Consider the following 25,705-nt stretch of genomic DNA (forward strand, 5'->3'; position numbering starts at 1 on the left):
GCGCGCGCGCGAGAGAGAGAGAGAGAGAGAGAGAGAGAGAGAGAGAGAGAAAGAGAGAGGGGGGGAGGAGGGAGAGAGAGAGAGCGAGAGAGAGAGAGAGAGAGAGAGAGAGAGAGAGAGAGAGAGTGCTAAAGTACAGAGAACTAAAAGAGTGCTTTCACCAAACCCAACAGAGAAACTACCAGAAACAAAAAAGGTAAGAAACAGGGAGTAAAAATAAACTGTCCCAAGAAAAAAAGATGGTTAAATTCCAACGCAAAAAGATTAGCTCAACAGCAGAAGGTAATTATCCTGCCTAGGCAGGCGATGGACCAGAGAAGACCTACACTCAACACCAGCACTGTGTCCCCTTTGCTGCTGTGAATATGAAGACAGGATTTCCCACTGCAGCGCCAGCCAAAAGTAGAGGGATAAATCAAGGGGAAATACTGCAATCGGGCCAGAGAGCCAAGTGCACAATTACATCAAAGGTGACAGTATTTTTAAAAAAGCAAAGTTTGGAAAATGGTGATAAAAGAAATCACACTGGGGCGTTCGCTCTCTGTACTAGCCCCATCTATCACCATTTTCCACAACCTAGAATGCATACTTCCAGCACTCCTCAGCCCAAGCTCCTTAAGAACTCTTCCAGAAGGCTCTGAAACAGGTACAAAAGAAAAGGCAAGCATTGAGTAAGATACCAGAGTAATGAGGGTAGGAAGAGAAGAAGCTCTGCAAAAATGACACTTCTCACAGCTGAAGGAAGATCTCCCTTGCAGACTTGGAGAGCTCACAGGCTGCATGAGGACAGACACTACAGGAGCAGTCTAATGTCAGCTACTAAAAACTGCCTAAGTCCTTCAGAAAGAAAATGCAGAACAACAAGAAAACGGAAACTAAGTGGAGAACAGAAACACCGGCACACACACACACACACACACACACACACACACACACACACACACCAATGCATCAGAAGGCAGAAAACTGCCACGACTTGGAATCTGTCAGTAGTTTTCAGTCCACCCTCCTTTATCTCAGAGAGCTACAGACAGTGGAGAAAGAAAAAACTAAATGCAACCCAATGAATGAGTCATAATTAGAAGCCCAGAGAAAAAATACACAAAAACACTAATACAATTTTTAAAAACCCTCAAGCTTTATTTTATCTTAAGTCTAAGCAACTGAACCATTTTTAGAATAGTTCTTTAAATCTATACTTCTCAGTGCACAGCAAAGCCAACTCTAGAAAGACTGTAACATAAAATGAAGAAACTATAAAAGAGTGTCGGTAGACTCATCATCTCAGGAGAAAAGGAGACAAAAAAAAAAGCTTTAAAGGCAATAAATCTAGGGGGTTGATAGATTAAATAAAAACAGAACAATAGCTATTTAGAGTGACTACAAAAATGCACAGACCAAAAAAATCCCACAATCAAATGGCCAAAGGCAGGGAAAAAAGGATTAATCACAACCAATGACTCACTAGAAATGTAAATTAAAACAAATATAGTATTTCTTTGCTTTATTACAACACTGAGCCTGCAAGATGGCTCAGTGGGTAAAAACTCTTGTCACCAAAGTCTTGTGGCAGAAGGAGAACACTAACTCCCACAAGTTGTCTTCCGACCTCTACACGTGTGCATGACACAAGCACCTCACCTCCAGAAACAATATAATAAACATGTGAAAGCTACACAGAACTGTTCCTAAGAGCACTGTGCACACAGCCAGCAATACCCAGATGCAGTAGTCACAGCAGATTGTACACAACACTAAAAACCAACAAACCACTGCCCTGTGACAGCCAAATCACACACAAGTAACAAGATAGAATCCTCTCGCCAAGTTCAAAAGCTGACTGCACTAACCTATGTGTGGTCAAGGGCTAGACATTCAGGCAGGCTTGCAGCTGCAGATTGGACTGATTCTTAATCCGGGTGCCTGTTACACCCAGGCATAAACACTGAAAATTCACCTTATAATATACTACGATTTGCGCTTATCTGTGTTTGCTGCATTTCAAAAACAAACTACGATGTAAGGTGTAAGGACTGTGTGAGGAACATAAACTAGCAGTCTCTTGAAAAAGCCAATCCAGCAGCACAGATTGACAAGCCAAACTCTGAGATTCTACGTGCAGCACTTTACAGCACTGTCACGAGGAGTTTCAGTAACTGCGTCTACTCATGGCACAGACTCAGCACCCAGGGCTCCTCTAAGTACACTCTAAGGAACACAGGACTGTTTCTCCTCAAATATAAAACCACTTGAAAGGTTCATGCACAGCGAGACCCAACTGGCACAGCATCTCACTAAACACGGGAGTCTTATCTGAATTTTATGCATCCTCCAACAATGATTCTCAATTTTGCACATGAATGAAGACAGCGAGGAGAGATTTTTTAAAAGACCAAGCTTACCCTACACCAGTAATATAATCAGTCCAGGACTAGGAATCTGCTCCCAAAAAGTAGGGCATCTCCTGGGGCTTGGTAAAAAGGTGAATTATCAAGCTCTGCTACAGACTAACCAGAAGAGAAACTCTAGGGTGTGGCACAGAAACAAACCTTCCAGTTTGAGAACTATGATTATACAGCTGCAGGAGTGTATAATTCTCCTGAAAATTACACATAAACTGTGGTGTATACAAGACTATCCACACCCATCAGCAGATTCTTAAAGCCAAGTTAACAAAATTATGAGCTCCTTGTATTAATCAGCACATTTCACACTGTGGGTTCCTAGTGATCTGGACGATCCTTTCTGGGCTCTGAGAAGTTCAAACTGTCTGTGAAACAATACTAAGATGATCTTGCTTTCCTTCACTGCCAATAGTGATGGTGCTTGATTCCGTAGCATCATGCCTTGGTCATTCAGAAAATGCATCCAACACAATGCTCTCAACACAAACCAAACCTTAACACTACATCACCAAGGGGAGCCATCAAACGGTACACGCCAGTCATCCTCTATCACCAGGTCTTTGTGGTATTTTCATGCTAGTTTTCCTGAGCCAGTTTCATATGGGAATATTTTTCATGCAAATGTAATTACATTAAATTCTAGCCTCTGAAGTACATATTTGAGTTAAGGCTGTGCCACAATGAGAATCACATAAGCACCTCTAGATGTGACAGCCTACTTGACTAACACTATGCAGCTGTTTAAGACAGACTTGACCTCTTCATTTGGCCCACATTCTCCAGGATGAACACAGGAGCCTATTACTTAGAAGAGAACAACAATCTTTGCTCCCAAAGATAGACTTTAAACTTTTAGAAAAATATCTGAATTTTATAGTATTATACAAGCTTTTATAATATTAGCAGTTTCCCAATAACCATTACTTTTCTAAGACTGGTGTTACTAACAAACGTGTTGCTTGTTATTCTTACAAAGTTAGATGTTAATACTTTGAAAGATCTGCATGACATACTGAAGTAATACTTCCCAAAAGACCAACCCATATAATAAGATCTATTTCTGTAAAATAAAGCCCGTGAATTTTAACATACCAGGAATATGAAAATTTCACTGATAAGGCTCAAAATTCTCCTCACAAGAAATAATTATCCAAACCCTGTATTATAAAGAAAAAAAATCTATTATTTGAAAAGACCATTGCAATAGTACTTTCTTCTCCACTCCACCATCTATTTCATGAATTTGATCCATATACTACACACAACAGCAGGGAAAAGGCAAGAACTGGGCTGTCTTCTACAAAATCTGGCATTAAACTGACTCAAACACAGAACACCACCTTTTTTCAGTAATCTTAGTTTCACAAGGTTTCTAACTGCAAGTGTAATTTACTCTCAGGCATCAGAGTTGATATACTTTTACTTCTACATTTTAACTTATACCATAAGTCTCAGCAGATGTAACCCAGATTAACAAAAACACACTCAATATAGTCATTTCTTCTCTCCACAGTACTGCTTTCTTCACTAGTGGTCTGCAGCCAGCCACTGACTGGGAGTGGGAAAAGACCAAAAATAAGAATGTGTAAACTATACCCACGTGCTGTCTGTAGCAGTATAGTGATGTACACTTTGCGCTGTGTTCTGCCCATGGTACCCAATCGATCGCCCTCTGTCATTGCTTCACCTCACTCTCCTGGCATTTCAGTTCTTTTCCTGATGTCACTCTTACCTGAGCTGACAATTTAGATACAACAGAATGAGCTAACCGTGCTTCCTTTAGGAGAAAACGATGGGGGTTCTTGACTTAGGGACTTCTGGAGTGGATCAAGATTACCTGCACATAATTTGCCACCAATTGTTCTGATTCTTTATTATTGCTGCTAATCCCTTATTAATTTATAAATCAAACCTTACACTAGATGTATGTTTTGGGGAAGCAATTTCTCTAGCGCTCTCGGGGGGAGGGGGGATTACTCCACCTTTGAGTAGGAAGAGACCTGAGACCAAAACATCTGAGAAACATCGTTTTCACTCTAAGCGCTCTCTACATATTTCCTCCCAACTAAACAATCCCTCCTGGAAGGAAGAGAGAAGGTTCATTTCCTAAGAAAGTTACTCAAAACTCAAGATGTTCCTCTCCAAGGATCTATAAGATCTATCTAAACAACTACTGGAGGAAGCCATGCTTCTGCAGAGCTACCAGCAACTCAAGGGTGGCGGTTTTAGGACGTGAGCTGACATGGACTTTAGGTGATACAGCTGCGAGTCACTGAAGCTCCTTAACTAAATTTAGTAAACTCACTTGTCTTAGTCAGGGTTTCTATTCCTGCACAAACATCATGACCAAGTTGGGGAGAAAAGGGTTTATTCAGCTTACAATTCCACATTGCTGTTGATCACCAAAGGATGTCAGGACTGGAATTCAAGCAGGTCAGGGAGCAGGAGCTGATGCAGAGGCCATGGAGGGATGTTACTTACTGGCTTGCTTCCCCTGGCTTGCTCAGCCTGCTTTCTTACAGAACCCAAGACTACAAGCCCAGGGATGGCACCACCCACAAGGGGCCCTTCCCACCTTGATCACTAATTGAGAAAATGCCTTACAGCTGGATCTCATGGAGGCAGTTCCTCACCTGAAACTCCTTTCTCTGTGATAACTCCAGCTTGTGTCAAGTTGACTCACAGAACCAGCCAGTACATCACTGTTTCACCAAGTAAACTTGAGTGCAATCATCATTTCTTTGATCTGCCATTGGCATCATTCTTGAGGGTGGAGGATTGTATGTTCATAGATTCCCAGGAATAGCATCCAAACAGGGCAAACAAACCCCAAAGCAACTGAAGCTGATCTATTTGAAGGTGGAGCATTCACACAAGCAATCCCAGAATGGCTTGTTCTTTTCAGGGTGCAAAAGAAGAGAACAAAGCAAAGGAATAGAGTGCATTTGACTGTTGTTTCTTACAATTTGTGGGATACAAAGGAATAGATTACATACGGGATATCAGTTTGATATAGTGGCAGTTGTGTACCTCAATATGAATGATAAGATGTGCAACTGAGTCTGAACTATTGGGGCATGGTACATCTTTGGGAAAATCCCCAGGTCATGGTTTCCTCCATGTGGTATGGGGTGTGGCATTCTTTCCTGATGAATGGGGTCTACTGAGTTAGAGGACGCCTCCCAAACAGCTGATGGTCTAGAAACTATACTGCAGTCCCCCAAAGCAGCACATACTGGATACGACTGTAAGCAGGCGGTGGCTGCTGGCATTCAGAGTTCTGCTTTGAGTGATAAGACATACAAGAGAGGCTGAGCTGTCTTCTCAGAATGAACATGCCAGCATGAGAGAGGTGCAGCAGGATAAAGACGTGAATGCATCCTCCACATGAGCCCTGGTTTGGCAGGAAAGGTGGGGCAGGGGGCCCTAGGGTGAAGGTGCTAGACTGCTGTTTCTTTATGGGGTGCAAGGAATAGAGTACAAATTAGATCCATGCTAAATAGCCCCTAACATCCAAAAGCTCAGAAAGCGTGGGAAGAATCAAACAGTGAAAAGGAAGATGGCGAAGAAGAATTAGAACAAGATACCCCTCACATCTAAATTTAATAGAGAGGAAGAGAAACCTCTGTGATCCTCAATAACAGGCCAGTACAGGGGACTATGGTAACCAGAGAATAATACACTGGGTCTGAAAACCAATGCACGAGTCCCTCACAACCTGCTGCATGAAGCTGCTTGAACATGGGATAGGTGAGATCAGTCTGGCTGCCCTGGAAGCAGAGAAAATGATTAATATAATGACTCACCAAGACAACGTGAGAAAAATTAGTCCCCGAGGCACTACAATGCCTCACACAAGGATATTTGGTTATGACCAAGAGTTCCTGTGTCAAAGAATGTACATCAAATAGGATGGGCAGAATTGAGTGTTAAAGACCATGTGTGTGTCCCCACCAGGTGTGTGTCAGCTTCCTCCAAGTGTGTAACAGTCTCCTTCCTCAAGATTGAAACATTCCATCCCACAGGAAGCTCCTTAAATAGTAAGGTAAACAACTCAAAATAGCTTCCTGAAGTCCCTGAAACTGAGCAGATACTGTCATTAGGCCCCTCCCTAACAGAGCAAGCAATAAAGGCTGAGAGTCCCTCTCACAAGAGAGGGCCGAGTGGCAAAGACAGCTCAGGAAGCAGACTAGTTGCTTGGAAGAGGTTTCGGCCTGTTGAGCTGCCTGCAGGCTGTGCAGTGCGCTCTAGGTGTCCCAGTGTTTGGGAGCTGCCACTCATGCTGGGGTGGGCGTTGGTGATAGTATAGCTGCCTTGGAATCCTTTTTGCTCCCAATAAAACTCATTGGTCCACCAAGTGGGACTTTGCTGGTATTCATTCTCTGGTCTGTCATTAGATCCCTGTCTAGGGTAAGTAGTGGTGTGTTATGCTGAAAAAGTATACAATACCAGGCCAGACAGGATTATATTCACAGGAGAGTTAAGATGGGGGTGGGGCTTTTGTGGCTTTGCAGAGTGAGTCCACGGAAAAATATGATCTTTACGAAATGGAATCTAAATGACTTACATTGCTCATAAAGTGTCCAAGCAAGGGGTCTGAGAGAAAGGCAGGGCAGACAGAGTCTGTCCAGGTCTCCAGACAGGATTTCTACCAAGCCAGAATTTCCAGGTAATGGGCTGACAAAAACCCATGTACTGTGCCTGTCAGCCCCTGAAGGCTTTAAAGCCTGAAACATCTCAAAGGGTCAAAGAAGGGAAAGAACAGTACGGTGAAAAAACACCAAGTTTCTCCTGGGGCAGGCAGTTAGTCCATTAAGGGTATGTTGTGCACACTTCTCCCTAGAAGAAAGCACACTAGGGTAAACATGTTTGCCCAGCCTAGAACCCTTTCAGCAGACGGGCATGACTCATGGAAAGGCAAAACCACGGCGCTTATCAAAGCCTGTCAGAACCAGGAAGCTGGATCCCAGCAAGCACAAAAGGCAAGAATATAGACCTGCTCCCCTTTGGTCCCTAGTCAGGCTGGACCCCTAGGACACCCAGTGTGGGTGGAAGGGTGTGCAGCAGCCACAGATGAGGTAGCAGGGTGGCTTGTGAAGAACTGCATATTTAGCTATTTGGAATCTCTATCTAGTAAGATGCCTAAATAAGGAGGCTGCCTCCCTTCACGGTGCCATACCTAACTGCTCTACTGATAGGATGACTGATGCAGGTGATGAGATCTTTTAGTGTTGCTTTAAACCCTACTAACACTTTGAAATGGAAATGTCTCAATTCAAATGAAACAGCAAAAATGTCCTGGTCTCTCTTCCCACCCTTGGGATTGTAGAAATTCTCCCTTGGTGGAAATCCTACCCTTATCCGCTCTTCCTTAGAATACTCACAGAGGTCAACAACTGCTGGAGAGCACAGACTCTGGGAGCACGACCTGCAAGCTGGGCAGGGGCTGTTGTGCTGCTTTAGTGAGTGGTCAACCACACCGCCCAGGCTTTCAGTGAGGGAACCCATTATACAACCCCAATAAGCTCAATGGCTCACCAAGCCAGACTTGGGAGGACTCTTGCTATGCTGTCACTGGTGCCTGATCTGGGGTAAAAAGGTGATTATTCCCACCTACCCAGAAAACACTATACAACAAGGACAGGAAATAACACCACTCATCCATCATCTTGCAGAAGACTTGAGAACTATCTGGTGAGCTTCTGACAAAGGAACATACAATTTTAGTAGAGTCCTACTATCTAAAGCCGAGAAATCCCTACTGTGTAAGTCCCTTAGAAATTGAGATCCAGGTGGTCTAAGAGTGAGGGATCGTCTCAATAACTGTTCACCAACACAAGGTTCATTAAGCGTGTGGATTTCCACCAACACTTACTTCTTTCTTTAAAGATGAATTTCACACTGCCAGAACCATAGTCATTCAGACACATCGATAACTGACAGAAAAACTGAAAAGGGCATTATTAACATAACTGCTGAAATTCACGATACTGAATACCAGTATTTCCATATTTCACACTGGTTAAATACTGAGTTCTCAGGCGAGAAGATGGCTCAGCTAGTCAAGTGACCATCATGCATCCATGAGAACTTGAGTTTGGCTCTCCAGCACCCTGGAAAAGCAGCAGTTACCAGGTAACTAGGGTTACCATTTGTAGCCTGAGTGCTCAGGCTGGGATGACAGGGGGATCCCTAGAGCAGTGACCAACCAGCCTAGCCAAACTGTGAGCTCCAGCTTTGACCTCCACACATGAATGTACACACATATGCATATACGTGCAGACCTATACAAGCATGTACATATAACACACACACAGTGTTCTATTAAGACATCAAAGGCCAAAACATCTACTATTATATTTGTTTCATTTGAATTATGGCAAAATATACATTATATAAAACTTACCATCAGAGCTTTTTAATACTTATAATTAGTATGTGAGTGAAAACAGCACATGCTCTAACGCACATGAGGACAATTCTGGAGCTGGTACTTCCCTTCTACCATTGCTGTGGGATCAACTCGGGGCATGAGGCTTGCACAGCGAGCACTTTTCCCTGCTGAGCCATCTCACCCACTCCCATCTGAAACTCTTTTAAGTCTTCAGCTCAGTATGTGCTTTCAAATAGTTGTGACTCCCTCATTTTATTTGCTATTTAATTTTTCATTTGCTTCTGTGAATCAAAATATTTAACAAAATTTATCAGGATTTCCTTAAAACTCTTTAGACTTTACAAAATTTCTAACATACCCTTTGATTTCATGAGGATCACTCAGTCAACCACTATATATTTACAAACAAATGAACAAAGGGCAAGACAGCCCTGCCCCCTGGGGACCCTGTGAGGCGGCTCAGCTCCGCAGTTAAGGGCACTTCTGCTCTTGCAGGAGACTCAGGTTTGGTTCCCCGCACCCACAGAGGACTTCTCAAACTCCAGCTCCAGAGGCTCTAAGTCCCTCTTCTGGCCTCCAAGGGTTCCAACACGCATACGAACACATGCAAATACACACACATATGAAAGTGTAAAAAACAATCTTTAAAACAAGCATTCTAATATCTTACTTACTGAAGAGTTTTACTTTAAATGCCAAGGATAAGGGCTAGAGGGATCGATCGGTTCACCACAGACTCCACCACTTGCCTTGGAGTGTAAGATGAGGGACTATTTCTTCTTCACTTTCAAAGTTAGATGATTGTTTTTACCATCAGGAAACCAATTTGAGAAAGTCATGACAGCTGTCAAATTATAAAATAACTCAAAACATAATTTTATTTCTCATTACTATGAAGTTGCCATTCGAGCAGCCAAACCTAATGATTTTAAGACAACCACATATACAGGTTTAGTCTACTGTGTCACTTAATAGCTATGTGACTTCTGACTTTGACAATAAATAGGTAAATTAGTACATGAAAAAAATCATTATTTCTATATATAAGAAAGTCAAACCCCGGGCTGGAGAGATGGTTCCGTGGTTAAGACTGCTCTTCTGGACGTCCTGAGTTCAATTCCCAGCAACCACATGGTGGCTCACAACCATCTGTAATGAGATCTGATGCCCTCTGATTCTGTTGGCTGAAGACAACTACAGTGTACTCACATATAAATAAATAAATAAATCTTTAAAAAATTAAAAAAAAAAGAAAGTCAAACCTGAGATTAGAAATATTAACCTAAAAGGCCCCCTCTTCAAAAGTACACTGAATACCTATATTAAGTTCTCCTTGTTTCCATAAATTCCCAATAGGATAACAATTATACATTCCACTACTACATTATGAATACTGCCTTGTATGGGGAATACTGGATAAATCAAGTTTTTAATACCTTGCTCTACAAATTAGTTCAGAAGAATTTTTTTTCCAAATGAAATTTTCCTACACAAAAGAACAACTTGGCATCTCTATTCCAGACATTATTTTACAAAACAGCTATCATGTATTTATTAACTGTGTCATCTTTTTTTAAAAAAAAAAGGCAAGTCTCCATAGTCAGTACCAGGTAAGCACATGAAAAAGGAGAAAGGCACAATGTATGAACAGACTGGATGGCTAGCTCTATCAGAATGAGGGCATCCAATCCTGCTGAATCCACCTGGACTTGCCCAGCCTTTTCAAAAGCACATCTTAACAAAAGTCATCTAACTATTAATGTTTATTCGATTCTTTAAGAAGAAAAGTTACAAGTCCAAACAAACAAAAACCTGCCACTAGCCATGTAGGTACAACCAAAAAGAATCTCCATACTTTATTTCTCCATTTCCTATAGTTAAAAAAAAAAAAAAAAAAGACTTATTTTTTAAACTGAACTAGGAGCTGCCATTGCACAAAGAACCGAAAGGAACCCAGTGTCATGGTCATGCCGCTTTATTCTCTAGAGAGCCTGCGCACACAGGAAAGCAAACTTCCACAAAGCAGGCGACAGCAACCTTAAACCTGACGGAGCCCCTAAAGCACAGGGCCCCATCACACGCGCCACTAAGACTTTCCTCTATTACTTGAAGTCAAAATGATTTTCAAAAAAATTAGGCTCAAAGTCCATCATCCCAGGCTATGCCTAGGCTTTAATAAAATCCCAAGAAACTCACCCTAGTCCATACATACATATTAAGAAGTACAGTGTTTTTCAAACAATACACTAAAAGTCTACTGCTGGATATCTGCTTCTCTGCATTATGGCTCGTTTGATAGAGCGAAGGGTTTTTCCTTTGACCTCAGCCTTATACTACAGCCTACTCATGGAGACTAATCCTGCTCATTTCTGATCAAGAAACCACATGAATGACACGTAGCTCAGCTCACTTTCTATCATAAAAAACAACTATAAAAAACAAAAATGTAAGTGATATACAAATTTATCTGGCAAGTCTTTAACATCAAGGAGGCTAAACCAGCAATCACCCTCTCTCCCTGCACAAAGCCAGCTGGTCAAATGGCAAAGCAGGGCACACATGTTCTAGGTAAGGAACTAGCCCACCCATCCTTCTGATTAGGAATTATTCCCCAAACAGTTCTGACACCACCACTCACAGGTCAGACCTCCCCAGCTTCTCTCCCCCAGCATGCACACGAGCACATGTGCACACAACGTCACACACTCTAAAGGAAGACACATATATGCACTCACCATTTGCTCATGTCACGCCCTCCTAAACATCTATGCACTGAAACCTTCCAGTGTGGCAGGGCTAGGAGGTGAGGCCTTTGGAAAGTGACTGGGCAACTTAGAATGAAAGTTAGAGCCTTTGTAAGGAAAGACATGAGTGCTCTTTGTACCGCTCTCTGCTCACCACTAAAAAGTACTAAAAAGTTGCCAGTCAGCAAGCAACTCAGAGACAGCTCTTACCAGAAGCCACCCTCCTGGGACCCTGATCTCAGATTTCCAGCAATATGAGAAGTTTGTATTACTTATAATCCACCCAACTGTTACACTTGCATAATACCAGTACAACTGACTAAGAAATAATCATAAATATTTATGAATCTACTAGTTGCTTTAATAGAATGATGCTGAGCTAGGGGTGTGACTATTGGTGGAGTATTTGTACACACGGATAAACACTGGAGTCAATCTGACCACACACCACACAAAGGCAAAACTAATCTAGTAAAGAGAAAAACAGATAACCCTACAAATGTGCTTAGAAATGCATTTGCAAATCTTAGCCATTGGCTCTCAACTACTGTTACATTCGTAAGAGCAGCATTGCTTAAAGAGACATTTATTCTCCAGCTTCTTAGAAAAGTCAAACCTAACACTGAATATCCTTTTGTACCTGATGCTAGACAACAAAGCAAGTTGCAGGGAAAGGCAGCTTCTAGGACAGCTTCTATGACACCAACGAACTAGTATATAGTCACAAGATGAATACAGTTTTGGGTCAAGGAGGAGACCGAGTCACATGACAGAGGCAGGATCATAATAGCACTAAAAAACTATCATGAAGTGATATCACTGCCACTGTGATGTCACAATGCATTACTTCTATGTTCTGTGACGATTCTGGTGTAAACAAACCTAATGTGGTGTACCTGTACTGCCCCTATCATACGAAACTGTAGCGCATGCAATTACCTGTGGTACAAAGACTTGGTTATGCTAAGTCACCAGCTTGATGTATTAATTAACTACATTAGGCTTTTCATCATTATTTTATACTTAAAAAGTGTATACAAGGAAAGCAGCTTCAAGCAGATCCTGCAGAAGGCACTGCTATCATAGGAGATGGTCCCTGAGCACATTCCAGGGGGAAAAAATCCTAGCTTCCAATGCAATGGTACTGGGAAGTGAAGGACAGTTATAACAATTATTCTGACCTGCTGTTGACCTCCGCTACTTAATATATCTGTCCTACTTCTTCTTCCTCTTTTTTTTTTTGTTTTTTTGTTTTTTTGTTTTTTTGTTTTTGTTTTTTTGTTTTCTTGTTTTTTTTTTCGAGACAGGGTTTCTCTGTGTAGCCCTGACTGCCTGGAACTCACTCTGTAGACCAGGCTGGCCTCAAACTCAGGAAACCGCCTGTGCCTGCCTCTGCCTCCCAAGTGCTGGGATTAAGGCATGCGCCACCACTCCCGGCAATTATCTGTCCTACTTCTTAACAATAATATACACAAAGTACAATGAAAATAAAATTATTTAAAATAAAAAAAAAATCACTGTAAGATGAGGATTCAAAAGATAAAAATATTTTGTTCAACTGTAGAATGATTGTTTTAAGTATTACAAAAGAATCAAAAGTTTAAGATTTTTTAAAGATTCTAAAGTGGGCAAGACTTGACCAGGCATGGTAGTCTGGGCCCACTGCTACCATAGGGAGAGAAGCAGAGGATTGCCAACTCGAGGCTATCTGGGATACCCTGATAGACCCTGACTTCCCAAACAAAAGGGAATCAAGTTAAGCTCAACACGTCACTGAAGACAAACAGATTTTTTATCCATTAGGATGGCTGTAAGTGTACAATGTTTAAAAAAGAATCTACAGTAGTACAGGCCAGTGCTTAGGCCTTCCTATTAACTCTCCAATAAACCCAGACTTATTTCCAATTCTGCAAACTCCACTCATGCCAAGTGTCCTTAAGAGTATACTGTGTTCATACTCTATGTTTATATACAAATTCCCATCACTGTGTTACTACTATCAGAATTCACACTGTTGTGCCACTGGACACGTATGAAGCCTGAAAACAATACCACAGAGTAAACATGTATAATGGGCTGTGCCATCCAGGTTTCTGTAGGCACGCTGTGATGGTCACACACAACAGAATCACCCAGTGATGTATTTCTCCAACCTTATCCCTGCCATTAAGCAACAAGGAACTGTAAGTGTGTGTACAGCTTGTGTCATCACCTCCTCCTGAGTATGGGCTGAGCCCACTTTCTTTCAGAGTAGCCCACTCAGCAAATGTGGGATGAGAACACTATCCTGCTGCTGCTGCCTTTCTCTGAAATCAACTGTCATGCTGTAAGCTACTCTATGAAACTCATTACCTCGGTCCTACAATTTTCAAGGAACCCTTGGAACCAGTCTCAGCATTTACATAACCCAACATCCCATAATTCTAGTATGTTTTTGTCCAAGAAGAACAATATAGCCACAAAACAAAATTTTAAGAATGTATATCATGCAGGGCGTTGGTGGCGCATGCCTTTAATCCCAGCAACTTGGGAGGCAGAGGCAGGCGGATTTCTGAGTTTGAGGCCAGCCTGGTCTACAGAGTAAGTTCCAGGACAGCCAGGGCTACACAAAGAAACCCTGTCTCGAAAAAACAAAAAACAAACAAACAAAAAACAAAACAACAACAACAAAAAAGAATGTATGTCATAACATCTTTAGTCAAAGTGGAAAACAGCCTAAGAGCCCATCAATAGAAAGAAGCTTGGTTGTAGCACACTGATATAAGGAAACTATTGAGCATATAGAAACTATTCATCTATTATAGGGGGCGGTACTGGCAGGTGCGAACTGTATGAATCCATTTATAAAGCGTTTAAAACACAACTGTTAATCCCAGAAAACTGAACGTCCTGACTTGTGGTGACTTTTTATAAGGGTCTGAGGTATTTGTATGCATCCATTCTCTGCTTATTTGGGACTCCTACTCGATTGTCTGCAATCCAGGCATTTAAGCAAACAATCTGAGAGACTGAGGGATATTTCTGCAGACAGTATAAGGCAGAAATATGAGCAATCTTAGATAACAGTGTGCTTGTTACTTTTTCCATTATTGGAGATATATTTGTAAAGTCATCAAACAGCTAGTTTCTTCTTTACATCATTCAAGAGTGATACCTGACTGAGGCAGAAGAAAAAGACCCTTCATGCATCTCCCTACCTCAAGCTCCCTGTGAACTGTAAGGAACATGCACATGTCTTAGAAAACACAAAGTACAAACAACCCCATTTCCAACCAGTGATTTTAAGTCTATGAAAGAATTTGCAAAGCAAGATTTTTTTTTCTACCATCACAGTCAGACCTTTCAATCCCGAGAGGCTGGGCCTGTAGCACTCACTGCCTGCAATCCCAGCACCTAAGAGGCTGTGGCAGGGGCATCAGGAAGCCAACCTAACCTAAAGTAGGAAGACTGTCTCTAAGAAAATGAGAACCAAATAAGGTAACTTTACCAGCCGAATCAAGGTTGTTGTCGCAGGAAAAACCAGAGCGGCCCAGACTGCACAGATTCCCACTCCAGGCCTGAAGCACTTGGATGACTTTTTACCACAGGTTAGACATTATCCAGTATTTAGCTAAACAAACAGCTGTTCTGGAAGGGGTGAGGATGGGGAAGCCAGCATCATCTTTATGAAAAAATAAATAAATAAATAAATACATAAAGATCTGGAGCAATTTTGTGGGGTGTGTGCTGCAGGGGTCCATCCAAATCAAGAAAAGAAAACGGACTTACTACATCCTACATTTGGCTACCTTTGATACTAAAATGCCTTCTAATATACAGGACAAGGACAATACAGAAGCCTGCATCAAGCATTTTCAATTTACAGTAAACACTATGCTGGGCATGGTGGAGGCTCTGTGAGCTTAAGGCCAACCGGATTTACATAGTGAGTGAATTCTAGGACAGCCAGAGATACGCAGAGCCCCTGTCTCAAGAAAATGGGAGGGGAAGGGAGGGGAAGAACAGTAAATACTATGAGGGGCTACAAGGATGAGTCAGTGGTTACAAGTGTCTGCTACTTTTCCAGAGCACCCAAGTTAGTTCCCCTGTCACCCCTTATTTCACACAGATCACAACCACCTATAACTCCAGGCTGAGGGGATCCAGCACCCTCAGAGGAGACACACACACAAACACACACACACATACACACACACCCCACACATGCTCACATATAAATACATACATACACACACAAACTTTAAAAACTCAAATTAAGCTTTAAAAATAAATACTAAATACTGAGATCTCAAAACTGAACTCTCAAAAGAAAATGTCATCTGAACTCTTCTGTAAAAAGAAATTTCACCAAAATGATACCAGTTTGTTAGTAAAAATACATCACTAGTAGGAAATAAATTAAGATAATTCTACTTTAAATTGGTACTTAAAAAGCTCTGGTGAGCCAGTGTAGTGCACACCCAGAATGCCAGCACTCCATAGACAGAGACAGGCAGGGCTGCATAGTAAAACCCTGTTTTCAAAAACAAACCTAAACTAAACAATCTGTTTTAAAGGAAAGATTCCCCAACTGCTCAAAACCCAGAATTAATAGCCTCTTCCACATACTCCAAAAGATATTATAACATACTCCTACAGGCTACACTTTGAGGTTTCATTATTATTCTCTAAACTTCCTCACTGCACAGTGCGCTCTATAAAGTTAAGAATTACCTGCCACCCCAAGGTTTTGCCAGTATTTAACACATTAGGAACTATTACTAACTATAATTTTTTAAATTTTCCATGTAAGACATTTGCCTATTTCTTATCCTTAAAAAAGCTATTCCAGAATAAACAATGACTATTGTAACAGTTAACTAACAGTCAACTAACAAGAACTTTTGGCCACCCAGCCTACAGCTAATGAAAACTAGACTTAAGCTTTAATGTTATACAAACAAATATAAAAGTATAGGTTAACTAGAGAATGTTTTTTCCTGTGGAAAATTTGATAATTATTGTTTAGTCTACTTTCTACAAATGAGCTAAAGAACTGAAGGAAAAAAAGAACAAGCAAAGCTGATCAAGGTTAGGTCCTCCTAACTCAAGAACTACAGAAGGCTGCTTCCTGTCTGTAGTCTAATGCATGCAAGTACACTCCAGGAAAGACTCCTCAGCAATCTGTGGGAAAGAGAAGTCATGACGAGAAACAAGCCCTCTTCACTGTGGACCAATGCTAAGCAAGTGAAGTGATGCAGAGACAGATGGAAGCAGCATGCTGGCAGTTAGACACCCCTGAGATAACGCACTACTCAGATTTGGAAAAGTAAACAGTCTACAATGATTTATTACATCAGACTCAGACCTTTCCTTTAGCCTAAAGAAAAAGAAATTGTGTAGTGGCGCATGCCTGAAATCCCAGGCTTTGGGAGGCTGAGGCAGAAGAACCTTGAGCCGGCCAGACCTGTCTTGAGAGACAGAGAAAATAAGTACTAGGGAAAAAAGAAAAGCAAAACAAGAAAAAGAAATGCTATTCCATATAAAACAAGCAAGAGCCTTGACTTTTCATCTGCTTCGATGAAAGCCAACTTATAAGCCAGTTCATCACACTCAATAGTTCCTGTCTAAATATCCAACATAGATCCTGTCATCTGACCGTCTCCACTGGGCATCAATCACACCACAGAACGTTAATGAATCACAGACACCAGCTGTTCAAAGTTAAGTTGAAGACTATACAAACACACATACAAGGAAGAGTGTAGTTCCCATTGCCTCAAAGTTCTGATTAAATTGCAACAATATAAACTCTAAGCAATGGCTAACATTAAATAAACAAACAAAAAAAAACCTAGTAGCTATCCCTTTCCATGAGCCCCAGACAACTACTTTCTCCCCAAAACACCAAGTAACTTAGGAACTGGGCACTGCAATTACAAACCCAAGTATAGATTATAGCTTACGCTCAAAATCAAACTGCTGACTCAACAGCAATGTTTCACTACTTTGCTTGTGAACTAGACTCACTTAAACATGTGTGCCTCACCTTATCATCTGTAAAATGAGAATCCCAGTACCTGCCAAGATATAGGGAAAAAATACATATATAAAGTTCTAAGCTTACGTTTCCAGAGCTGACGGGGTTCACACCCACTGAAATGTGCAACAAGAGGAGGGAGCTGGAGGTGCATGGAGCCCTGTGGTAGAGTGCTTACCCAGCAAAAGCAAAGTCCTGGTTGGTGTTGACTGCATCTCAAGACAGAAAAGGCGCTGGAGGGATGCTCTCAAGCTAATTAAGCACTGCTTACTCTTCCAGAGGAGCTGAGCACCCATGCTGGTGACCCACAAACCTGTGACTCCTGCTCCAGGGAATGAATTGCCCTCTTGTCCCCACACAGACACACACACAAACACACACCTGGCAAATACACACATGTACTCGTGAAAAAAAATTTTTTTAAAGAAAAACTAACAATTAAAAGTGGAATGTTTGATACTTTATTTTAAAAGTGTCTTTTAACTTTGTATCTTTCTGTCCTATTTGAATTTATAATAAATGAAGTAGAATGAATATTTGAAGTAGACACTTCAAAGGTACTGTTTTAAGGGCATAGCCTAACTATCTTTATTTATTTATTTTTAAATCAACCAAAAGTATCAAGGCAGTGAGATTACGGCCCTTTTGGTTTTGTTCTACATTTCTGTGTTTTATAAAAATATTCTGCGTTTCAAAAAGAAAACAACTACATACTCAGAAGGGGGATGGGGCAAAAAAAAGTTCAGTTCAGCATTTAGCAATCAGTGCCTATGTGGAGAGTTTCCCCGCCAGAGACTTCTTCCTAGATCCTCGCTCAAACAACCTCTCATCTTTGTCTCTAAGAAAATGAGCTGAGAGACAAGGTAAATACACAATGGACCTCAAAGCTGCTCGCTCGCTCGCTCTCTCTCTCTCTCTCTCTCTCTCTCTCTCTCTCTCTCTCTCTCTCTCTCTCTCTCCCTCCCTCCCTCCCTCCCTCCCTCCCTCCCTCCCTTATCATAAGGCACACAATACCCTTATCACTACGGTCTCCGACTAGCCGGCTGTAGTCTCTCCAAACAGACAGTCGACTTCAGAGAAAACGTTTCACAAACCCCATTGTCTTGCGTTGTGTATATTAAGACTATGAGAGATTCTTAAAACACTTGTTGAGTTACCGTACACTTCTTTTGGCCCGGGACTGTCTGTCCTCCAGGGACAAAACCGTGCCGTTAAAAAAAAACAAAAACAAAAACAAAACTGGCTCACGAACGACAAAGCTGTCCCTAAAACGACTCAAATGCAACTTGTCCCAGGCAGGCACACTCTGAACTGATAAAGTTTTAAGCATGCCCACATCCAGGGTTGACCGCTACACAGAGTTTGCATAAGTTGAAGTACCACGGTTGCCAACGCCGAGGGGTGAATTCACACCTCGTCCCCGCTTCCAAGTCCCCACCACCCCATGCACTAAAAACTTCAGCTCTCGGGGTGAAGTGTAAAAGAAACACCCCTACTTGTCCCGCTAACAACCTGTAACTTCTTTGTCCTGGGTCCGATCACCTTCCCTCCGCTCCGAACCCCGTAAACCACAACTCTCAAGTCCCAGACAGACCTGCTGCGAAGTGCAGGGGAGAAGACTTTCGGCCGGCCATGTCCTTGGCATTCACGTTCGCGGCGTCCACCAACCTCTTCACCCGGGACACGTCCCCATTCCGACAGGCCTCGAGCAGCTCCCGCAGGGCTCCACTCACGGCTGGGACCCCCGGGCCGAGGCCCGCCGCCCCGGCTCCCAAAGTTGCCGTGGAGCCAACTCCGGCCGCCTCGGGACTCTCCGCTAAACTCGAGCCAGGGGACGACGGGGAGGAAGACGAAGACGAAGTCGGGGAAGAAGCGGACGACGCGGAGTTGTTCCCGCCGCCGCCGCCGCCGCCGGCTGGGGTGGGAGCGACCCCGACGGCGGCGGAAGCTGCCGGGACCGCGGCCGGAGCAGCCACGGTGCAGACGGCGCCGTCCACCGGGTCGGGAGATCGCGGCCTGTCGGGCGGGTCCCGGCTGCCATCCCCCTCCGGCAGCGCCAGGCCGTGCCGCGGGGAGGCGAAGGGCGCCAGGCCGCCGGCCGTGGGCGAAGCAGGGGTGGGTCCCGGGCCCAAGCCCGGGCTGAGCGGCGGGGGAGGTGGCGGTGGCGGAGCCGAAGCCCCTGGGGCGGGCTGGAGCTGTTGCTGATGATGGTGGTGATGATGCTGAGAGCGACGCGACGCCGCCATCTTCCCACTCCCCCGTACTGTCACTGCGGCAACGGCGCCACCGCCCGCCCTCACTTCCGGATTCTGGTCCAATCGGGATGCAACATACCCGGAAATGATTCTTGCCGAAGTGGGTGGAGTCCGAGAGAAGAAGGGAAGTATTGGAAGCTCAGAGAACAACCAGCCTGGAGGGCGTGGCTTACTTGTGGAGCGACTGGCTTTTGTGACGCCCTGGCGGGCTGGCTGGGCAGATTTGAAAGTTGTGGCGAGCCACTACCTGTCTAAGAAACTTCTGCCTTCCTTCACTTTCTGCGGGATTGCTTCGGACGGCTTCAGTCTTCCCTCGGGTACCCGTCAGTCTGCTGTGTCTCTCTTCAGAAGAAGCTATTAAAGTGTAACTTATGCAAACATCTACCAAACGTCCTCGTCCGAAAATGGAATTAATAGTACCCACCTCACAAAGTTGTTTGCAGGAATAAGTGAGCTAATGCATACAAACGCTCTGAAGAATACATAACTATAATTAGCACATTGGGAATATTTTTAAATGCAGTGTTAGATATCTCTCCACCTTACTGTCTCTTTGGTCTCATTCTGACACAGGACAGGAGGGAAGGATAAGGGCACTTTATTCTCTAAGAGCATTTGTACTTAATTCCGGAGAAAGGAATCCATGCACGTACACACTGCCAATAGCTCAGTGTTGGGGTCTGAGAGTCGGATTATTGAACTAATACCCTAATACTGATTAGATCATGGGCATAGCTCAGAATTATCTGAACTACATTATCTTTTTCTGTCAGCTTATAAAGAAACACAGACACACACACTCAAACCACAATGAGATCTTTCGCAGGTGCAGGAAGTTCTGCCAGGTGGTCGGCTCTGACTTAAGCCATTTTTGACATAATAGTCCATATTGACCTTTAATTTGATGGGCCCTATGTAAAGCTTTGTGGAATTCCTTAAGATTAACAAACCTCAGGACAGACAGAACATAACAGGGGATGTGACCAGCATGACCCTTCTCTGAGTCAAACTATTTTTCTGTGTCAAAGGCTGGTAGGCATATTACAGCAACAATATGAAATAGCTGGCGAGCATGGAACAAAATGGCCGCAACTATGCTGGGGGGGCAGGAGGACACACCGCTTGGTTTGTCTGTTCAGAGTTAAATCTAAGGATGCCCTGAGAGGCATGCAAGACTCAGTGGCATTGGGAGTATGCAAACCTAACTAGACAGAGACTAAGAAGGGACAGGTGTGAGCAATGGGGGAGCGGAGTGGGGTAGGGGGAGCACCGGCAGAGAATCTCAGAGACTAAGCAGACCACCTGACATGAGAGACAGGGCCAAACTCTGGAATGACTGACTTCTTTCTTCTGCTTTGCTAGCCCAGAGACAACAGGTAAAGCAAGTCTCTAAAATGTTAATCCTGTCCTCTCAGATTACAGACACTTTGAAAAGAGCAGTTCAAAAATCTGTCCTGTCTCTGCTGCTTGGCATTCGTGGCAATCGGCTGCACAAACTCTCATAGTCTGGTGAGAGTTTTCCCTGTAAGTTTTCTCACTCTGTGTATTAGTCTGGGTTCTCTAGAGTCACAGAACTTATGGAATGTCTCTATATAAGGGAATTTATTGTAATGACTTACAGTCTGCAGTCCAACTAACCCAACAATGGGCAGCTGTGAATGGGAAGTCCAAGCGTCTAGTAGTTGTTCAGACCCACAAGGTTGGCTGTTTCAGCTGGTCTTCTGTTTAAACTGGACTCCCCTGAAGAAGTAGGTTCCAATGGATATGATGGCCAGTAAGTGCAAGCATTCGAAGAAGAGTGAGTCTTCTTTCTTCTAATGTCCTTATGTAGGCTTCAGAAGGTATGGCCCAGATGTGTGTACCACCATGCCTGGATTTGGAGCTCACAGTCCCAAGCTGGCCTTGAAATCAGATCTCCTTGCCTCAGTCTCCTGGGATTGAAACAACTCCTGTCTAGGCCTAAGCTTTGCATGGTCACTTTGCCTCAAGATCTGAATCAAAAGTGTGTGTCATCCCCTGTCAGAGCTTATGCCATCCACTCTCAAGATCTGGATCACAGGTATGCCCTCCATTTCTGGATTGTAGTTCATTCCAGATGTAGTCAAGTTGACAACCAGGAACAACCATCACTCATGCTCTATGACTTTGCTAGATTCCAATTTTAAATGATGGTTCAGATTGTTGCGATTGAAATTCAAGCTTTGTCAGTTCCCCACTGTGTACGTGTAAGCAGGTTATTTAAGCCAACATTCTGCCAATTTCCTTTCTGCAAGACCAACACATTTGATTAAATGTTAATATTCTAACTTTGTACTTTTATTTCCCATCTTAATTAACTAATTATGAAAATGTTTCTTTTCTTTTAAGTTTGACTCTTCCCCCGCCCCATTTCTCTGCACTTCCCTCTCCTGTCCCAAACTAAGATAAAAACATGATTTCAATGCACTATCAAAGTGCCATTTTCTACAGATATTTTTTTTCTCTATCCTTCCTATTACTATAGTTTTTGTGTGATATCAGAAGATGTTCCCAAGAATGGGACAATCTCAGTGAGGACTCCACTTCATACCAATTGTTGATTTCTCAAGTGGGCATTGTGGAAGCAGATATTAACAGCATTATTCCAATAGAGCAGACACATGGAGAGTCTTTAAGAAAAAACAATGTGTATCAAGCAGACTACTAAGCCAATGGTTGCTTCAGGCTTTCATTATTAAATACAATCAGCATGATATTGACATTCCCATTTCACTGAATGGGTAAATTTTGGCAAATCAGCTAAATACCATCAAATCTGGAACATGAGTGGCATTTGGTTTGCATTGAATCTAGGACTACAGGTTATAAGTCTAACATTATCCTGGGTCTTATACATGTGTGCCCTTTTCCATGGTGACATTTGACAAAGGCTAAGGCAATATTAGAGAACACCGTGAAACTAAAATCAGGCCACAACATATGTTCTCCTCCTAGTTTTGACTCTTTTGTGTGAACAGATGGTATTATATAAGACCATTTATAAATTTATAAATCCTTATACAGTTCAAGGAATACACTCAAGTACCTTAAACAAAAATTTCAATGGGCAAAACTTAAATTTACAATGAACCCCAAAAAAGTACTTTATGAACTATGAAAGTGGTTATTACTGTTCTGCCTTAAATTCCCTATCTTATCCAGAATCCAAAAACAGTAGGCAACTTCTCATCCCCCAAAAAATTGTACCCAAAGCATTTCTGAGCAGTGAAATCCATAATTCAACTTGTAAAAAGGTATATCCACTGTTTTCACAGTGCTGTTTGGATGAATGAAGCAAGAACGGGTAATTTGTATGTTCTAGATTTCTGCAACAGAAATCCATTGTGAGTTGGTTACTCTCAACCCCAAGGTATATCAAGCCCCAGTTACTGAAGGTTACATATTTATTTTCCAATCAATGACCACACAGGTTTCTCATAAGGAAAACAGAGCAAAAGATGGGACTCCAATTGTTATCACAATCATCAACACTAATGAAATAAGTATGCTTTTCATCATTAAGATTTGGAAGATTCGGGGCTGGAGAGATGGCTCAGTGGTTAAGAGCACTGACTGCTCATCCAAAGGTCCTGAGTTCAAATCCCAGCATCCACATGGTGGCTCACAGCCATCCGTAACAAGATCTGATGCCCTCTTCTGGTGTGTCTGAAGACAGCTACAGTGTACTTACATATAATAAATAAATAAAATCTTTAAAAATTATAAAAAAAAGATTTGGAAAATTCTTATGGAAATGACAGGACAGGATTGCTAAGTCAGCCCTGTTGTCTTGACTCTCTTGATGTGGAGCAGAGGCTAGCATTCAGTAGCAGAGGCGAATCACCACAATATGTCAGATAGCTACAACTCACCTTCTGCCCCTTGAGTGTTCTGTGAAAGGGAAAAAGAATATTTTATCTGGTCCCCCGATGGCCATTTACCCATATATTGCAGAAAGAAGTAAAGGTCAAACTATTTTAAAGTGGATCTATTTTGTCTGCTTATCAGAACAAAATAAATAAGAATATCTCTGCTGGATAGAGTAAAAAGACTGAAATTGCCTGAAACTGATCGCAACACATTCTGAAAACGCAGTCAATCAATTGGAAATGGCTTTTTTCATCCTCGGTGGAGAGCAGTAAAGGCGCTTAACATTAAGTATTTATAAGGTTTATGGGCTCAGAAGGACTAATGTTGAGCTCTGGACTCGAAAGGGCAGTCATCACTTGTAGCCGCCAGCGGCCACGGGCTACTGGGTTCCTGAAAGGAAAGCTGGGCATGGACGGCGATAGAAATAACCAGCCAACAAGTTCTCTGATCAAGGCTCAAAGTTTACTTTTTGAATTTGAACTTAAAAAAGGGGGAAACCCATCCCCCACTATGCCAGGATCTCGTGGCTTGTCAAGATCTCATCAGGACAACAAGCACAGGCTGTTTAGCAGGTAGTAGCTTCTTGCAGGAAGCTGCAGATGTGGCAGACAATAGACTTTACCTAGGTCGGAAGACTCCGCCCTAGGTGGGCTAGCCTGCTATGGCAAAAACAAGGTCTGATTCAACCCACTCAAGGCCCGGGGGAGAGCACAATCGCACAATCACTACCTAGTCTGTGGTTACACACAGTTCTGTGAGGGTATGATACAGCATGCTGTACCAAAAAACAAAAAACAAAACAAAAAAAAAAGCAAAACCCAGAGTCAAACAAGCATGGCTTTGTTTGTATCGCTAACAGTGATTGGTCAGCTAGCCTTGCGGGAGATGTTTCAGCTTAAGAATCTGGCTTTACTGGAACTTTGGCATGAGGATTAGAAGGCCTAACGATTTTGTAACTATTCCTTGAATGTTAGCGCTGTTCCCTTCTGGGGGCACACATAAAACGTTAACAGGAAGTATGGCCACTATTAACAGCTTTCTCCTCCCAACTTCTTTTATGACAAAGAAGACGATTGGGAACAAATAGCTACCATTTAGCATGTAACAGAACTCTTAAAGAAATATCAGTTTGCTTCCTTGTTTGATTAATTCAGGATTCTTATAAATCCTTCCAATCTCCAAAAAGAAAGGAGAATCACAGTAAAGTAACATCTTATCATTTTCAAAAATATATTCACAAAAATCATGTCCAGTTGACTTAAAAGTATAAGCATACAGAACTCGCCTGGGCCATACTATTGTCACAAGGGAAAAAAAAATCTACTAACTGGAAAAAAAAACCCAAACTTCATTTCTGGAATGTGTTCTAATATTTGGGTTTTCTCCCCAGTAATTACATAAACTGTCTTTGAAAGTTATACCATTTGGCATAGGTTCCATGTTTCAGTCTCAAACTTGGTTTGATTATTCTATCCATGCATTGCCAATCGATCTGACCCAGTTGTGAGTTCAGTCATAGCATTTCAGATCTGTCAAGTTCAATAATTCTTTGGAGCTCTGTATAATGCTCCCTTGCCAAATTCACCAATACAAGGCAGAGCTACATCTTAATCATGCCAAATATGCAGTATCATTTTCTCACCTTAGTCTTAGAGAAGATTCTTAGACCAGAAATGCCCATGGTACCACGGCTCAGATTTCTCTATAAATGTGTTACTACATTCTCTTAGGTAAAGTTCCAACCAGAAATCTATGAATCATAACAACAACAAAGGGGACAACAGTTACCATGGCAGCCATCATACTAAATGAACTGTACCAGATGAGGGTTTGTTTAAAACAGAAAATTTATTTTGAAACAGGAAAGTGACAATAATTCAAAGCTGATTTAGCAAACTCTCAATTGCTTTATAAGATGATTGAAAGACCCACAACGTGAGGACTCCCTCACGTTCTGACTCAGGAGAGGCGACACCCCAAAATCACCCACAAGAAACGGT

At 42.4% G+C, this 25,705-nt stretch overlaps 1 protein-coding gene and 1 long non-coding RNA gene across 2 annotated transcripts in view; both read right to left on the reverse strand.

Annotated features, from left to right (window-relative positions):
• Window positions 1-19,846, reverse strand: part of Tnks (tankyrase) — a 137,175-nt gene extending 117,329 nt beyond the window's left edge. Inside the window, exon 1 of the mRNA XM_021169245.2 lies at window positions 19,157-19,846. Within this exon, the coding sequence (XP_021024904.1) occupies window positions 19,157-19,808 (652 nt within the window). The 5' untranslated portion in view covers window positions 19,809-19,846. The remainder of the gene's footprint in view (window positions 1-19,156) is intronic.
• A 1,561-nt stretch (window positions 19,847-21,407) lies between these two features.
• The window catches only part of LOC110299591, a 13,529-nt gene continuing 9,231 nt past the window's right edge, over window positions 21,408-25,705 (reverse strand). Inside the window, exon 3 of the long non-coding RNA XR_002378486.1 lies at window positions 21,408-22,083. This is a non-coding gene — a long non-coding RNA (uncharacterized LOC110299591). The remainder of the gene's footprint in view (window positions 22,084-25,705) is intronic.

The sequence above is a fragment of the Mus caroli genome, chromosome 8, assembly GCF_900094665.2.
Source record: "Mus caroli chromosome 8, CAROLI_EIJ_v1.1, whole genome shotgun sequence".
In the NCBI taxonomy this organism is placed as follows: Eukaryota; Metazoa; Chordata; class Mammalia; order Rodentia; family Muridae; genus Mus; species Mus caroli.